The 19,366-nt window shown below is 28.5% G+C and overlaps 1 protein-coding gene and 1 long non-coding RNA gene across 3 annotated transcripts; one reads left to right on the forward strand and one right to left on the reverse strand.

Moving 5' to 3' along the window:
• Positions 1 to 43: 43 nt before the first annotated feature.
• Positions 44 to 3,584, reverse strand: LOC105255523. 2 transcript variants are annotated; one of them, XR_003123691.1, is made up of 5 exons: positions 2,875 to 3,583; positions 2,599 to 2,784; positions 1,966 to 2,188; positions 1,100 to 1,236; positions 44 to 954 (listed from the first exon to the last, which is right to left on the reverse strand). It is a non-coding gene; the product is annotated as an uncharacterized LOC105255523 (long non-coding RNA). The 2 variants fall into 2 exon arrangements; XR_003123690.1 differs by lacking the exon at positions 44 to 954 and having other exon boundaries at positions 1,015 to 1,236; positions 2,875 to 3,584.
• Positions 3,585 to 4,734: 1,150 nt separating this feature from the next.
• On the forward strand, positions 4,735 to 17,823 carry LOC105255524 (GATA zinc finger domain-containing protein 21). The gene is made up of 8 exons (XM_025414915.1): positions 4,735 to 4,872; positions 6,955 to 7,110; positions 7,229 to 7,686; positions 8,361 to 8,607; positions 10,653 to 10,859; positions 10,944 to 11,190; positions 15,134 to 15,330; positions 17,148 to 17,823. Exons 1-8 carry the CDS (start codon positions 4,735 to 4,737, stop codon positions 17,283 to 17,285), a joined length of 1,788 nt encoding a protein of 595 aa, XP_025270700.1. The 3' UTR covers positions 17,286 to 17,823.
• The last annotated feature ends 1,543 nt before the right edge of the window (positions 17,824 to 19,366 follow it).

Here is a 19,366-nt window from a genome sequence, read left to right on the forward strand (position 1 = left end):
TTTTTTTAATACATATATATTGAAATAATAATATCATTTCCGAAACATCAATTCTCAAAAAAGCGTTCTTATTGTCGTCTTAAAGAAATCAGAAAAAAGAAGTCTTTAAGACATCTTTTTGAAGAAGTCTTACTTATTTCTTAAAGTGGCGCATTAGATTACTTTCTGAAGTCATTAAGTCTTCTTTCAGAAGATACATTCGGATGTCTAAATCTTACGTGAGAACTCTTTAAGAATTCTTTTAGAAGTCATATTGCTGTGTGGGGCACCATCACAAATAATAGATCTAATTATAACGCTGTTGTTGTATAATTTCTTGAGTGCAAGTAAAAGCAATTGTTTTAAAATTTTGGCAGAAACACCTTTTACGAAAAAGTGAGCAATTGGTATTTTTAATTTTGTACTACAAGTCACAACTTAAAATACCAGAACATCTGTAACTATTTCTTTTTCATTAATAGTTAAATTTATTTCTTTTGCAGCAGTTCCATAATCTAGAAAACCTTTACAATTCTTATCTTTAGGATCAATTACAAACTGAGAACGAATGAACATAGAATTAAATATTAATGCCACGTCTGATATATAATCTACTTTTAATGATTCTTTTTTCAAAAAATTGAAAACGTCATTTAAAAATCCTGCTTCACATGAATAGTTTGCTATCTATTTTCGTAGTGTTGAATGATGAGGTAATTTTTTAATTTTGAACGTACAAATGTATACCCAGTAAGCAAAAAATTATTACCACAACGTTATTATAATGATATTCACTAACATAGTAATGTTGTCAAGTATGTAGTTTTTAACATTGTATGCAACATCATTATGAACAAACTTTGACACCAATTTAAAGGTTTCGGTAATGTTGAAATAACATTTTCTATGTCGTTACAAGTAATATTGTATTAATGTTGTTTTAACATTCTGATAATGTTTCTCATAAAATTAAATCTATAATAAAATAACATTAGTATCAACATCTATATAACTTAATATTAATATCACAATAATATTAATTCTAACATTAATTTAAGACTTTTAGAACTTTCACTGAAAAATCTGAGAATATTTAGACATATCTCTAAAAATAACTTACAATATATTATAACACACTGGAAAAAAACACTTTCCTCTTCTTTCGTGCAGCACTATAACTCGCAAAAACACTGTAACTTACTTATTATGCGAGATCGTGTAAGAGCACATGACATGCTGGCAGCCGGCACGAGTGTTCTGAAGTCAAAGAACAAAAGAATAAATCACGCATATGTATAGAGTGTATACGCATATCCCACCGAATGTTGCTTCTCAGTAACGTATTAGGTGTCGTCATGCCCGTCACGAGGAAGAAATTAAGATATATTATGAAAAGAATAGTCTAAAGATATGTATGAAATAAATAATACGACGTTTAATAACAACGCGAACGAACTTGTAACTGGATGTTATATTTTTATTTATAATAAACATATTAATAACATATAAAAAACATTTTGATTAATGTTTCTAAAATATTTTATTAATATTTTAAGAGGGATGTTATTAAATAACATTTTTTAAAAATATTTATAAAACAAATTAAAATATTTTTTAAATGTTATTAATATGTTTATTAGAATATTTTTAAAATATTTATAAAACATTATATAATATTTATAAAACATTACATAATGTTTAGAAAATTTATATAAAATCAACATTTTAGAATGTTGATCAAATGTTTCTTGCTTACTGGGTATCTATTTTCGTAGTGTTGAATGATGAGGTAATTTTAATTTTGAACGTACAAATGTATATGCTTTTGATGAATAAAAATATAAAGTTTGTGCAAATTCATTTTATCTGAATAATGTTGCTGGTACTTTGAAACACTTGTATTGTCAAGCTCATTTTTAAATAATTCTAAATAAAAATCTGAAAACTTGTTTACTAAGATCTCTTCTAAGCTATCCGTACATTTACCTTTTTCTTTTAAATGTTTTAATAATTCAGTAACTCTTGAAAGTTTCTTTTCCTTACGACGTAAGCAAGCTTGAAGATTCTTTATTTTGTTTCTTAATTTATTTTCTTCTTCAGTTGGTCTTACTAAATGTGGAGATATTTCAGTGGCTACATCTGTTTTTGCAACTGTTTTTAACTCTTTTTCTATTTTTGAAGTCTGAAATGTCATTGCAACATCTTTTATCTAATAACAAAAAATGTTTAAAATATGATTATTTATATAATTAATTTTTTATTAAGATTATATAATACTATTCATTTAGCTAATCTCTAGTATTTCATTTGAAATTTTTGTATCAACTATTGTCAATGATGACTGAGACATAGAATTAGTGTGTAGAACAACTAAAGGTTGGCGAAGAGATTCTGGTTTTTTATATTTATCTATAAATAATGCAATCTAAAAAATATATTAAAAACTCAATTTTATATAAATATGTTTTAAATTCAATCATTATATAAATATTTTTAGTTTACAAATTTTTTTTAGAATATATGTATTAAAATGTAAATATATAAATATAAATTTCATAATTTTTTATGGATATACATTTTTATAATTAAAAATAAAGTGAATTGTAAAATATTACTTACATTTTCTAAATCATAATTAAATATTGTAGGTATATTGCATCATATTTCAATACTCGTTTTTTTCCAATGTGCTCATAACAAGAGTTCTGAAAATGTTTACTACAAATACGAGAATGCTTTGTGATATAGTTTTTTGTCGGTACTATTTTCTTCTATTCTTTAAAGATATCTTCTCTTTTTGGAAAACTGAAAAAATAATATAAAATATTCATCAAAATATACTACTTTTTAAATTATTTTAGGTTATATAAAGATTGTATTGTAATAAATATTTACCTAAAAAACGATTCATTAGAATTTGAAGAAGACGTTTTACAACGATATACACAACACATTTTCATTTTTATTATTATATAATGTTATTTAATTACACAATTTTCTTATAATTGCACATTATAAAGTGTTTTCCCGTAGTCGGAAGTCACTTCCAAAGCAGTGTCAACAATGGGTGCCCTCCATAGACCTTATAAGTATGGACTGGCAATACGTATCAGACTGTGTCCGGAGGAGGTTAGAGAGAGAAACATACTTTTTGGTACTTCTCTTTCTACAAGTGCAATGCATACTTCCGGACACTTGTAGAAAGAGAAGTACTAAAAAGTATGTTTCTCTCTCTAACCTCCTCCGGACACTGCTTCTCTACAGAAACTAGAGCACTAAATATACAGGTATTCTATACTCCGCCATTTTTAATCCATTCCCCCTCCTTGTTTCTCGTGTCACTCGCCTCGTCGCTAAGCTGAGATTATAGTAGATAGGTTAGTGAGATTATATGGGGTGGGGAGATGGATTAAAAATGGCGGAGTATAGAATACTCATATATTTAGTGCCTTACAGAAACTAGAGCACTAAATATACAGGTATTCTATACTCCGCCATTTTTAATCCATTCCCCCTCCTTGTTTCTCGTGTCACTCGCCTCGTCGCTAAGCTGAGATTATAGTAGATAGGTTAGTGAGATTATATGGGGAGATGGATTAAAAATGGCGGAGTATAGAATACTCATATATTTAGTGCCTTAGTATAACTAGAGAACCTCTAGGAGAGAGAATGGACAACTGATCATGTGACATGTGATCAAGCTTTTTCATGATTGGCTGGCAGAAAATGTATCAATTTTAGCTATTGCGACGCCAATGCAAAATATGATGACACACAAATAGGTTAATATATGTGTGTCATGTGTGTCCTATTTGTGTGTCATCATATTTTGCATTGGCGTCGCAATAGCTAAAATTGATACATTTTCTGCCAGCCAATCATGAAAAAGCTTGATCACTTGTCCATTCTCTCTCCTAGAGGTTCTCTAAGTATAACTATAGTTCATATGGCAGTCGAAATTTCGGAAAACGGAATCTCGGAAAAGTACTAGAATACTAGGGCCGGTATTCACAGTCCGATCTTATATTTGAGATCGTCTTAGGTTCGAGTTTGGAATGCTACGCAACTATTTGATTGGTTGAATGAGGTCTTAAGCCAACTTCGGACCAGACTTAAGCCAATCTTAAATATAAGACCGGACTATGAATACCGGCCTTCATGCGCATCGTGCGTGAAGGAAAATACCCTAAGTGCTCTCTGGAGTATATTGGAGCATGCGCCGCGAACAAACCTATAGGTCCATATTCTGAATCCTCTTTTATTGATAAAGTGCCTCTAAAAATGGCTTATAGCTTTCTGATTGGCTGTAAGGGCACTTTTGGAGGCACTTTTATCGATAAAAGAGGATTCAGAATATGATCCATAGTGTATTGATGTCTGAATGAAACACTCCGTATATATCCTGCCCAATTATAAATGGCTGCTCTAGCTTCAACCAATAACGTCACTGTTAACAATCTAGTATAATATATACCCTATGGAGTCTCCACTTCATCTCCAGCATTTTCCACGAGACTCGCTGTCTTCGTATTACGTGATACATGATAATGCGTGTACTGTGCCGCTGACAATGAACCGCAGCGGTGGCTGTGATAAGTGATCCGCGTAAACCCATTTTCAGATCGCTCGACACGAGTATAATATTAGTGGCAGTGGAGAAGGATAGCACATCGGCCGCTTATTAGAAGGAGCACATCATCCCTTGATGACTCGCACTTTACGTGAGCCTCAGGCAAGCCGGAGTAGCTCGCAATTATGTTCGATATACCGCAGAAGTTCTACGAGCTGTGTCGCCTTTGTTTATCCCCGGACGGTGTCAAGTGTTCCATATTCGAGGAGGAAGGCATTCAGCGGAGTTTCGCTGACAAAATATCAGCGTGCCTGTCAATCACGGTGAGCACGATTAATAAATTCACTTCAATTCTTTTCTCGACGAACCAGGGCGGTGAAGGGGAGAGAGAGAGAGAGACTCGTCATTCGCGCGATGCGTTTCTCTGTCTTTGTCGTTTCCGTCGTTTTCTCTTTCTCTCTCTCTCTCTCTCTCTCTTCCACACACACACACACACAGACACTCGTCCACTCACTCACTCATTCACTTACTCTATAATTGCGAGTGCTGCTCCTTTCTGTCTCTCTTTAGTCTGTACGTCTTTGCATTCGCGATTCCACTCGCATTCATGAGGTCTGTCGTGCTGTTTGCACTCCCTCAAAATTTCTGCATTTAAATCGAGATAAATATATATATATATATATTTGAATGTTAAAGAGAGAGAGAAAACGAGAAAGATTGGCGTAGAAAGTGCGAGTAATGCGAACAAACTTATGATATCACATCGATGTATATATTTATATATATATATATATATATATATATATATATATATGTGTGTATGTACATGTGCATGCGTGCGTATGCGATGCATGCGTATGTGGTGTGTGCGTGTGCGCGCTACGGGAGAAAGTTTGGCAGGAGATGTATTCGCGAGATAAGCGCCGACAAACTGAGAGCAACGGTATTTAAAATGGCAGTGATAAGCCCCTGCGCGCGAATGAGAAGTGGAACTCGAGTCGGAGTCGTCGAAATGGGGGGGAGGGGGAGGGGGGAGGACGCAACGGCACCTTATTTGGGTGTCCTGTTATCATGTTTCACACGTGAATTTCGTTGTCGCGTCACTACGATAACTCATTCTCTTAATATCTTTCTAAACTTGTTAAAGACATTCATCGACGAACAAAAGCACACACATGGTTCTTAAAGTCTTATTGATATGTAAATATAGATACATACATACACACACATACACACACACACATATATATATATATATATATAGATTGATTATGAGTTTTGGGACACCCTGTATATATATATATATATATATATATATATATAAACTCCCTAATATATATATATATATATATATATATATATATATATATATAGACACCCTGTATAATACACACACACACACACACACACACACACACACACACACACAGGGTGTTCCAATATATATATATATATATATATATATATATATATATATAGGAACATCGTGTGTGTGTGTGTGTATGTGTATGTGTGTGTTATACAGGGTGTCCCAAAAAATATATATACATATATATATAGGGTGCCCCAAAACTCATAATCAATCTTTCAAAGATAGATTCCTGGGATCATCTGAAGACGATTTTTCCTCAATGAAAATGTCAAGGCACTAATAATTTTCGAATTATAAGTGATGCAAAATAAGGGGTTTTTCTAATAAACTAAGCTTTGTAGAAATAAAATATTAACAAAATCACATTCTTCGATTAATTTTAAATAGAGTTTACTTTAGTCGAGTTTTAATTTGAGGCTTAATTGCAAAGAAATATATGATGACAAAAATCGGGAACATGCAAAAAATGATGGCCTTCATCGACATTTTCGCTGAGGAAAAATCGTCTCCAAATGATCCCAGAATCTGTCTTTGAAAGATTGATTATGAGTTTTGGGATACCCTGTATATATATAATTGTACATCATGTCCTCTTTATATGTATAATTTATATATAATTATATCGTGCGCGCATATGTGTGTATATATGTATGAAAAATTTGAAATTCTTTTGTAAGCGAAAACTAAAAATTCATATTGAAAATATATTTTCCATTCAATATCTCGTTTAATAGAAATTTGCAAACATTGCTTTACAAACATTTGCTCAAAAATTAAATTCCTTTCATGTCCTAAATTGCCTAAATTGAAGAGATTTTATATTAATTTTTATCCAATTATATTTTACTTGACTGTAAAATAAAATATCTATAAATAGTTTTACTATAAAAAAATCTTATTATAGAAATTAATTGAATTGCACATTACTATTAATACATTTTTCTGAAATATAATAGAAGTCTATATATATATATATATATATATATATATATAATATAATATTTAATATATATATGATATATTTTTTTTTAAGGTAAAAGATGGTGATACCTTACCATCGATTATCTGCCATCGGTGTGTATATAAATTGGACGTACTACACAACTTTCGAGAAGTGTCGCAAAAGTCTGATATTATACTTAAACAGTACCTGGATTATGCCAAGCAATTGTCATCTCTTGATGAGCAGGTATTTGGAACTAACTTATAAATTATATATTGTTTTAAAAATGCAAATCAAATCTATGTTAAAATAAAAGTTAAAAAAAAATAAAGTTAATGTTCATATCTTATTCTTTTTGGTTTAGAAAGAGACTCTCTCCACTGCCAAAGTAGCAGGCGAAAGCCCACTACAATCGTTCCTCGAGTTGAATAGGACATTATTCAATGAGGAGTCTAACTCCGAGCCGGCCAGCATTAATCAAAACATAATACCTCAAACTCTAACGCATCATCTACAGTTACAAAACAGTGATATGCCAGAACATGATAATATTAAGTGTGAACCAGAAGATGACACATGTTCTAATAGCTCCGATCCTGAACGACTAGAAATTGAGGATCGCGACGAACAAGAAATCGAAAATGAAGAAAATGGTTACGACATGACTGTTAACAAGAAAATTAAAGTTGAGGAGAATTATGATGGCTCTGAATCCAACACAGCAAATTGTAGTCCAGTTAATAGAATGGATACTCCAGAGAGCAATTGTTCTGATAGTAATATTGACCATGAAACGACAAAGCTCTGGCAAGCTTTAGCCAAGTAAGTAAATTTGTTTATTTAGCAAATTTTGTTTAATATGATATAATTAACTGGATTCTGTAAGAATGCAATGTATATGTTCAACTTTATAAGTAAAATATTTTATATTCAATCTTCAGAATTTAATGGCTTAATTTAATTTAATAATTAAAAAAAACTATAAAGTTATAAAAAATGTTATAAAGCTACTAAGTTATTAATATATATCATTATTATATTTTTAATGCTCTGCATTATGTACATATCATATATCATACTTCATATTCTTATATTATTATATGTGTGAAATAACGAATTAAATTATTTAAATATAAACTAATAAAATGTTTAATTAGTAGTTTCTATATAATATATACTAAAATAGATTGTATGACTTACTATTTTTTATGCTAATAAATTTACTTTTGTTTATATTGAGAGTTTGTATTGTCTAATTATTTAAATTTTCAATCTAATTTTTGTTTGCAAGTTACATTAGTAAAATTCAATAAAAATTATAATGAGATATTCTTAAAGTGATTATTATTTATCAAGCAGGCATTTCGTATTGTATTAATTTTGTTTATTTTGTTTACAATCGGATATCATAAATTGTGCTAATGAGATGTCATAACTTATAAGTAAAAGATAAAATTATAAAATTATATGTGTTATTTGTTTATTTGTTAATGCAGTAATAGAAGTTTGGAAATCACGCGAACAAATGGTGATAAGTTAAACAATGGATTTACCGGGGAAGCTACAAATCTACTGCGCTCTTTGATTAACAACAGGCAGATTGGTATTACCGCCGTTGATTCAGATAAAATATCTCCGCAAATCAAATTCTATAGAGATACCCAGGGGACAACTATTGAACGCACGTTAACTGATTTCCCTGTGCTCGGTAATCGTACGAATATAGCAACTTTAGAAAATAAGGTAAGTCAGATTTGGTCTTGATTTTAAAAATTTTAAAAAATTTTGTAAGAACAGTAAAAAAGGAAATTTGCAAATTCTTGGATTCGTTCGTGCGTGCTTATCTTCTAAATAGACACAAAACGTTTTTTTCGATATACATACCTTGCGAAATGCGAACATCTGTCTAGTAAATAGAGAGAAAAAATCCGCAGGTATGAGACAGGGTAAACCTCAGGCCATTGGATGGACCATTGAAAATATCTTTTAGGACTATTCAAAACATATTCACTTCCAGGTAGAATTCTTTATGAAGATAATAGATAAACCGGGAATTTCTTTAGAACTTTTTTTCTTTTAATCGAAATACGATGTGTAAGAAAAATATAAAATAAATGTTATATATGTTTAAATTCTTTTTCATTCAGTTTTAATGTTCTTATAGATTTTTTCTTAAATAATTACATTGAGTACATAAAATAACGAATTATTTACGTAAATTAAACTTATAAAAAATATTTAAAAAAATATTATATTGGTATTACAGTAAAAGTAAAAATATACATATAGAAAAGAAATATTCTTTTTTATTAATTTATTAATTAAATTTTAATATTTCAACAATATATTTTTGAAATACTTTACAAAATATATGCTTATTCTGAAATAGATCTGCAAGATCTGAGAATTGTAAATTCGTGTTTTATTGTAATTTGTGTTTTTTTTCTAGTATTGTTTCTTTGTAATAGATCAAGTATAAATATGAGAAATATACATGTATATTTTTTTTTAAATAATTGTTTTGATAATAGAAAGGCATAAATTCATCATTTACTGAAATATTTATTTCCTCTTAAAATGTTTTTACATTAAAAAAAAAAATTGTTTTTAGAAATTTTATTAATAATGCCTTTACATAGATTTACTTTAATTAAATATTTCTTGATTATATGTTTACACTTTTATACATTTTATCATTTTTATCAATTTATTATCTGAATTATGACATTATTTTCGCTTGCCATTAATATAGAATTTTAAATAATTAATTTAAGGTGTCAACTCTCTAGAAATTCATAGAAATTCTAAGATTCTCAGAGACTTATTTCATACCTGGAAAAATTAGAGAATTCTTATAGAATTTGAAAAAAAGAAATTAAAAAAAATTCTTTAATATATAATTTTGCTTCTATATTATAAATTTTATATTATAAATCGATAATCTAAGTCAAATTGTGAATTGTGTAAATATATCGTTGTTTATAAATTTAATGTCTTAACAAAATGTTGAATATGCAATACATATTCTTTATTATAATTTTTAATGATAAAAAATTAAAATGTTATGCAAATAAAAAACATTCATTTTACGAAAGCTATTTAATTTTTTTTTCAGTACATTTGCACAGCTAATGTGACTCTATGTTTTTCCTTTGTATAAGTGAAAAACATTAGAAAACGTGTGTGTATGTGTACAATAAAAAAATTTATCTCCTTTTAAAAGCTTCACTAAAAAATCTTTAAATTATTTTATTTACCTGGAACTTTGAACAAAACTATCAGAAAGATCGTGGAATTTTTTTATAAAATTTCAATAGGCACCCTCTAATTTTATTATCTCTATTATTAACAGAGTAGTATTTATATAGAAAATGAATAAGTAGGTAACATCAGTGCTAATTTATTGAATCTTGTCAAATTTTGTATTGCCAAATTAGACAATTTTAAGTGACTTTCTTACTTTATACAGCATTTTCTTTATATTCAATGTATATAAGCAATATATTTTGTATAATCTTGTTTAATGATCTTATTTAATAATGCTGGATCGAAATTCGATACTATTAAAATATTAATGTCAGGGAATTTTGTTTCTGATATTCAAATTTTATTATAAAATTGATCTTACTTAATGCAAAATATATATGTTTGATTCTCTTATGTAGACTGAAATCTTACATATTATGGATCAACTATTACAAATTAGATTACTTATAAAAATTTGAAAATCTTTTTTGAAAAAATTTGAAAATAATAAAACGTAAATGACGTCCAGTTTCTTTGTATAGAGTGCCTCGATAGATAGTAATCCATCTAGCCCTGCCAGCATCGGTCGTAAGGAAATGACGACAGCATCATCAAAAGGTCGCAGAAAGCAAAGCTATCCCAGTAAGGCTCCAGCTAGTCCGGACGTTGTTGCCAATTATCATCATGAATCCAACAATGAAGAGCAGGCTCATGATTTTACCACATGGTCGAACAAGATGAAAGGAAAGGTATTTCTTCGGGCGATAACATTTGATGCTCTTAAGATGTTCGCAAATTGCGCATGATAAAATATCACTGATTCAATATTTTAGATGGATGATCAGAAACAATTCGATCAGCAAAGTGGAAATATTGCAAAAAAGGTCGATATGTCTTGCACAAATTGCGGCACCATGACAACAACGATCTGGAGAAGAAATATGAAGGGTGAGATGGTGTGCAATGCTTGCGGGCTATATTATAAACTTCATGGTGTTAATCGCCCGGTTACTATGCGAAGAGATACTATACATACGCGCAGACGTAGACCCAAAGGCGAGAAACCTACGAGACACAGAAGTAAGAAACTTATTGATTTATCTATTTTTAAATTTTATTTAATTTTATCTCCAGAAGGCCTTTCTTGTGATAAGAATGGTAACAGAAAATACTGTATTTATTGAAATATGTCTTATTGCAATAGATTGATTGCTTCTTCAGCTGGCTATAAGCTATATTTAACGTAAATTAAATTATATTATCATGGCAATTAAAAATATGACTTAATGTTCATAATAATGTTCATAATAATTAAATTGGCTACGAGTAATAAATGCAGGAACGAATGCGTTTACTTGATTCACAGAAATCATATCATTATTTCAGAAATTTCAGCTCAATATTTTCATAGAATACTCGTAGAACATTAAAGATTAAAAGAAAAATATTTTTTTAAAGGAATATAAAGATAAAAAGATTACAAAAAGAAAAGCTTCGCGTTGTTTAAAGAAGTATTGTTTTAATTTTTATTTATTTATATTTTATTTATATAATTAAATATATTTTTGATATTACACTTGATTTTTATTGCTAGTTAAGATTTTTAATAGAGTAGCTACCTCGACAAAAAGAATGAAGCGGCACTGTTGATTTAAAGTATGCTTGCCTTAAAAACAAAATTAATTTCTTTTCGCATTTTTTACAAAAATTAGTTATAAAATAAATAAGTTGAAAAATTTTTAAATAAACTTTTTGTGTGTGTGGGAGGGGATATGTATATTTTTTAGAGAAATTTGTAAAAGTATATGTATGAATAGAATTGATAATATTAATGAAAAGTAAAAAAAATTAAATGTAACAGTATGATCGTTATAACAATTAAAATTAATATTTTAACTGTCATAAGAAATGTAGGAATACACAATATATGTTTTTCTACTTTCAATTTATCACTCTTATTGACATATTATGTTTTTTAGAAAGAGTGTGGCCAAATAACCAATACGCCCTAATTTTTTGCTCGATTTGTCGAAATGGATATCAGAAGGAAGTTTTCCTCAAATTAAAAGGAGGGACTGTCTAAAAGGGAAATCTGTAAAACATGTTTTGCTATTTTATTTGAAGTTGAAAAAAAGGATATAATATTTATTAAAGGATAATATTTAACTGTGTCTGAGTTTAATAAAAGGTGTAAAGTTTTAAAACACGCACTATATTTCCATTTAATGAATTGTCTATATTGCGAAATTGCATGGGAATACTGTATTCATGTAACATGAATGCATACACTATTTAGCCTAGAGGCAACGAACAAGGACATTTTCTTCATTCTTTTGTTATTTATATTTTATATTTTTTTTAAATATTTTTATTTTTATATTTTTTAAATATATATTTTATTTTTTTATATATGTACAATCATATTTCAATATCTATCATTATTTTTTTTTATTTTCTTATTATGTTAACTATTTATCAAAAAATAGGATAATTACGTTTATACTAGTCTGGGGAAAAAAAGAAATAAATAAGATAGATGTTAAAATATGATATATACATGTATATGTAAAAAATACTTAAAAAATATTAAAAAATATGAAAATTAAAAATAAAATTAAAAATGAAGACTGCTACGTTCTTGTTCATTGTCTCTGTGTTAAGCTAAGTGCACGCGCTACACGTGTTATATGTACGGTATTCCTATACAATGATGGTTTTTAGAATTCATTGGATTCAAATGGAAATATAATGCATGTTTTAAAACTTTACATCTCTCATTAGACCTCTTAAACATAGCTATTTTGCAGACATTTCAAAAATGTTTAGAGATTCTAAAATATTTTCCATATTTTCCTAATTGAAAGAAGAAAGAAACATTGTTGAAAGAAACAATAACAAAATGTTTTTCAAGCTCTTCTTTTAGAAAATAACGATGGTCTTTCCTTTATATCATTGTAATCAATTCAACGAATGCTTTCTCTGATCTATCCATTTCCCGATTATCAAAATGAGTAGCAAAAAAATTAGGAAGTATCTTGGCCCTAGTCTTTATCTGAAAATATACATGTTCTATGAATATTTTTTTTTAATTAAAAGGTTTATTTTAATTAGTAAAGGATATTACTGTTCATTAATATATTGTTCAGGTCTTCTTAAAATATGAATTTATTGGATTAATTGACTAGCACGTTGCGTCCATTTTTGAAAATTACATTAAATGAAGCTAAATTACAGAAATTACTGTTCTAATAAGAATAGAATGTAGAATCTGTCGTTTTTATTTTATGCATATTTCATTGTCACTGCCAAAATATAAACAAATTAATTGCAAATAATTTTATAATAGTTAAATATTCACTCACTTATGCATATATATACAGGGTGTCCCATTTTAAAAAACGCACCTCGATAATTCTTCAACGAAACATTTTCAGCAAAAATGTTTCAGACAAAAGTTGTATGGTTTTAAGGGGGACGATAAGAAATTTTTAAGAAAAAATATGTAATTGTTAATTACAAATTATATTTTTTTTTTTCGAAACAATTATGTATTTTCTTTACACCAAATTCCTCTTATTATTTTGTACATAAAAGCATTAAGATAAGATAATTGAAAAATGAATATTTTACTAGATATTTTATGATTTATGTAAAATTAAATAATTATTTTGAGCCTTATAACTCGAAAAGTACTCGATGATAAAATACTTCATTTAGTGTTTTGAAAAGCTCTCGAGATAAGCTACAAGAATATCTAATAAAAAATAGGCAGTTCCATTTAAAAAATTGAAGGTAACCTTCACGTGACCTTCATGTAACTATTCAAGGTCAAATTAATGACGCCATATCATCTTATGTCCTTAAAATCATACAACTTTTGTTTGAAACATTTTTGCTGAAAATGCTTTGTTGAAGAATTATTGAGGTGCGTTTTTTAAAATGGGACACTGTATATATACAGGGTGTTTCAGACCATACATACCATCCATTTGAAAATTAAAGAAATGGTTATTTCAAAAAAATAAAAACATTTTCTTTCTAAATCGGGTGCGCTCTATCGAATGGTGATATTTTCAACTTCTGGTTCCGGCCGGAAATAGGCGATTCAGACCGGAAGTGCATTTTTTAAATGGAACCCCAATTTTTCATTGCACATTCTTGTGGCTTACCTCGAGAGCTTTCCAAAACACTGTAATAAATTATTTTTCCATGAAGATACTTTTCGAGTTATGAGGCTTGAAATCATTTCTTAATTTTACATAAATCATAAAATATCTTGTAAAATATTTATTTTTCGATTATCTTACCTTAATACTTTTATATACAAAATAATGAGAGAAATCAATTGGTGTAAAGAAAACATACAGTTGTTTTTTAAAAAAAATATGGAAAATTAAGAAAAAAATGGAATTGTTAATTGCAAATTACATATTTTTTCTTAGAAACAATTATGTGTTTTCTTTACACCAATTGATTCTTCTCATTATTTTGTACATAAAAGTATTAAGGTAAGATAATCGAAAAATGAATATTTTACAAAATATTTTATATGGTTTATGTAAAATTAAGATATGATTTCAAGCTTCATAACTCGAAAAGTATTTCATGGAAAAATAATTTATTATAGTGTTTGGGAAAGCTCTCGAAGTAAGCTACAAGAATATATAATGAAAAATAGGGGGTTCCATTTAAAAAAATGCACTTCCGGTCTGAATCGCCTATTTCCGGTCGGAACCAGAAGTTGAAAATATCATCATTCGATAGAGCACATCCGATTTATAACGAAAATGTTTTTACTTTTTTGAAATAACCACTTCTCTAGTTTTTAAATGGGTGGTACGGATAGTCTGAAACACCCTGTATACACACACACACACATATATGAATATATATAAATACATATATATAAATATTTAATGGAAAATTAATATATAATAATTTCCTTAAAATATATACCGACTTCTTTAATTACATTTCAATATAGAATGAAAATTTATCCTAAAAAGATTAATAACCTTGTCAGAAAAAGGAGATGCAGTCTTAGCATCTCAATCGACAACGGAACAAATGGATGCCGAGAGTGCGGACATGTTAGCGGCTCTTCGACGACAAATTCAGCCTCATCTGATGATGGCAGCGCTGACACCCGCACGAATATCCAGTGGTCATCCGCCTCCGCCTGCCACTTATCCTATACCTTTGTCTAGTTATATGATTCACGTAAGCTATTGTCTCTTACACTTGAATAGATAAAAGATTTTATATACAGGGTGTATCTGAAATGATGCACTAAACTTTAGGGCGTATCCTAGAAGTCAAAATAAGACTTTATTTTCCTATGAACATGGGTCCGCAAATGAACCCCCCCCCCCTCCGAGGTAGAGGCCCCTAAAGTTTGGGGAAAAAATTAAAAATTGGCTGTATTTCAGAAAAAAAGGTTTTGACGTTACCTATCACCCTTTCTTGAGAGATAAATAAATTTGCGAGTGTTTGATCAATTTCACACATTTTCGAATTTTAGCTCGGAAGGGGATTCATTTGCGGACCCATGTTCATAAGAAAAAAAGTCTTATTTTGACCTCTAGAATACGCTTCTAAAGTTTAGTGCATCATTTCAAATACACCCTGTATATATGTATATTTAAAATGCTTTTAGAGAAAGTTACCCAGTAAACACAAGCTACCAATAAATACTGTTATATGAAAGTCATAAAATAAATTGTTATAGATAATATACATAAATATTACCAAAGTTACTATATACATACCGAAGTTACTATATATTATGTACATACATAAATATTACCGAAATTACTATAATTTCTCGTTCATTCTCATTCAAATATAACATGTAGTGTAATACAGGATTAGGAAAAAGTCTGGATACCCCTTAATATTTCGAAAAATACGCATTTAAAAAAAAATGTTTCATACAAAAGTTATAGAGTTTTATGTGGCGCATTACATAGCAACATTATTATGACCTCGAATTCATTTTTCGATCATCTTATCTTAATATTTTTATGTACAAAATAATGAGAGGAATCAATTAGTGTAAAGAAAACACATAGTTGTTTCTAAGAAAAAATATGTAATTTGCAATTAACAATTCCATATTTTTTCTTAAAAACAACTATATGCTATAATTTTCTTTACATCAATTGATTCCTCTCATTATTTTGTGCATAAAAGTATTACGATAAGATAATTGAAAAATGAATATTTTACAAGATATTTTATGGTTTATGTAAAATTAAGAAATAATTTTAAGCCTCATAACTCGAAAAGTACTTCATGGAAAAATAATTTATTATAGTGTTTTGGAAAGCTCTCGAGGTAAGCTACAAGAATATGTAGTGAAAAATAGAGGATTCTATTTAAAAAATTGAAGCTGATCTTCACATAACCTTGACAACGCTATTCGAGGTCATAATAATGTTGCTGTGTAGTGCGCCACATAAAACCCTATAACTTTTGTATGAAACATTTCTTTCAAAAATGCGTATTTTTTAAAATATTAAGGGGTATTCAGACTTTTTCCTAATCCTATATATGTTAAATATCATTTTTATATCGTAGCTATATTATGTCTAGAATATAGAATTAATTCTTATAGAATATTGGTGATCAAATTGCTAATTAATAAATAAAGTAAATTATATGTATTTAATTTATAAAATTCAGGATTTCATTTATAAAATTTATAGAAATTTCGATTTTTTGTTTCAAATAGACAATAAATGAACTATTTTTTATTTACTAATTTCAAATAATCTGTTTTACATTTTGAATTCCTCGTTGGAATATTATTAGAAATTAAACTAACAAAAAAGAGATATACTTTAGATTTTACATTAGTAATTATAATTTACATTATTACATATTGTTTGTTATTTCTACATTACATTCCTGCAATAAACAGTGTTTATAATGGGTAATAAAATTTATCCAACACATTTATAAAAATTGTAAATTTTCACTTTCATGATTTATCTCTCACTGTGAATCTATTAAATATGACTTTACTATAATTGTAGCAACATGCGAAAGCTGAGGAGCGTGTACAGCGACATCTTTCTATGGATACTGAAGAAACGGATGAAGGCGATGAGGAAAACGTTTCTGATGTTCCTCTGAATCTGGTGGCGACTTCACTTTCAGAAGAGACGCACTAAGAAAGAAGATCTTGGGTTTATCATCTAGGTATGATAACGACAATTTTCTAAGACAGCATAGCCGTGTTTCGATGACGTTCTGTGGGCACCACGAATGAACGTCCATATCCTGGCAAACTTTCCCAGTACTTTTGCCCCAAAAAATTATTTATACTGGGGATTGTGAGAATGTTCCGCGAAAGCGTCATCAGATCCATCATACCGTGACACAGCATGCATAATGGAACGAGATGATATTAATTACGCAGTATTAATTATTCAAAATGTACATATATATACACACACGTATACACAGAGAAAGAGGGAGAGAGACATACAAATACACATGCACATGTACAGACAGGTACAGATAAAAAACACAAGTACACGTAAAAAACACTACATACAAGAAAATATTTTTATACAAAATTTTATATGCTCATAAACTCGTTGTATATATAAATATATACGTGCCGCGAATTCAATCGTGCCGCTCAGAAGTGCTCGTCGTTGTCGTCGTCGTCGACCTGTTTTATATTTGTATCTTTTTCGATTGGTGGTCTTACAGAGATGCTGACGGCAACGTCGGTATTTTCTCTTATGGTATATACCTGCAACATCGTTATGGCTTTTGACATTCAGTCCCCAGACAGCATAAAAAGGCCAAAAGATGTCTTAAAAATGTCTAAAGGACTTTAAGACGTCTTTAAGTCGTCTTTTAGATGTCTTTTGGATATGTGTGCTGTCTGGGTCATGTTGCTCTGAATTAGAAAGAGAATTTTTTTTTTAAATCCAAACATTGCGCATGATAAACTTTGAATTTTTTATTTTAACAGGATTAACAAGTCTCGAAATATCATTTACCTAGCATGTATATTATGTATCATGTATAGTATGTATGTATCATACTACAAACATTATAAGATTGTGTGACTTTAGAGCACGCACACACACACACATGCATACGTATGTCATATATATATATATATATATATATATATATATATACACACATACATACATATACATGTATACATACATACATACATACATACATACATACATACATACATACATACATACATACATACATACATACACATACATGCATATATATATATATATATATATATATATATATATAATTTTCGAGTAATAAATTTAGGAATACAATAATTTTTTAAATCTTAAGACTGTTTGCCTTCTCCTTTATTGTAATCATATTAAATTGTGATGTTAAAAGATAGAAATTTTACATACATTTTTTTTATATTAGATATCGAGATTAGTTTTTTTGTATATGTCATCACTAGAATTTACAAAAAAAAAGAGAATGGATAAATAAAATAAAGAGACTATTTGTTTTATTTGTATCAGTTTTAATGCACTTATTGATTTCATATAATAAATTTATTAATTAAATTTAATAAATTTATGTCATGCATTTTTAATAAATTAATAAAATTTATGACAGTTGATCAAAATTTGTAATTTATTTTTCTTAAGTCGAAAAGAGAATTTTCGACATAGTATTTTATTAATCTATATACTGTCGAAAACAAGTGATGATGTGTAAAAAAAAATTTATTTTGATGTCAAGTTTGATCAAAAAGAAAAAAAATTAATGCTTTCTACTTTTGATATGACAATTTAATTTAGCTACAATGAGGAAACAGGATTATTGAAAAAACATTTATATTTTCTTTAACGTATGCAATTTTACTTAATAATAATAAATATTATTCAAACTTAATCACATTAATTTCCAAAAAATATTTTAACGAAAGTCAAACGGAATTATCCCTAATTCCCTAGACAGATTTTATTAATTACGATTGAGATTATTACAATTAATGCACTTTTATCGATGAGTCATATATGTAGGTGTTTGATAAAAATTGGAATAACGTTCGAGTGGGTAATAAACTGAACAGAAAAGTCTTTTTGTTTTTTTGCAATAATTATTGAAGTATTAATTAAAAAAGATTAGCAAATGAGATCAAAATTGATCAGTTTTTATTAAACACATTGTATATATACATACGCACATACGCACATGAAGTTTGGCTATGAAGTAATCAGATCAAAATCGTATAAAATCC

Source organism: Camponotus floridanus, unplaced genomic scaffold (genome assembly GCF_003227725.1).
Source record: "Camponotus floridanus strain SB8 unplaced genomic scaffold, Cflo_v7.5 scaffold90, whole genome shotgun sequence".
Lineage (NCBI taxonomy): Eukaryota > Metazoa > Arthropoda > Insecta > Hymenoptera > Formicidae > Camponotus > Camponotus floridanus.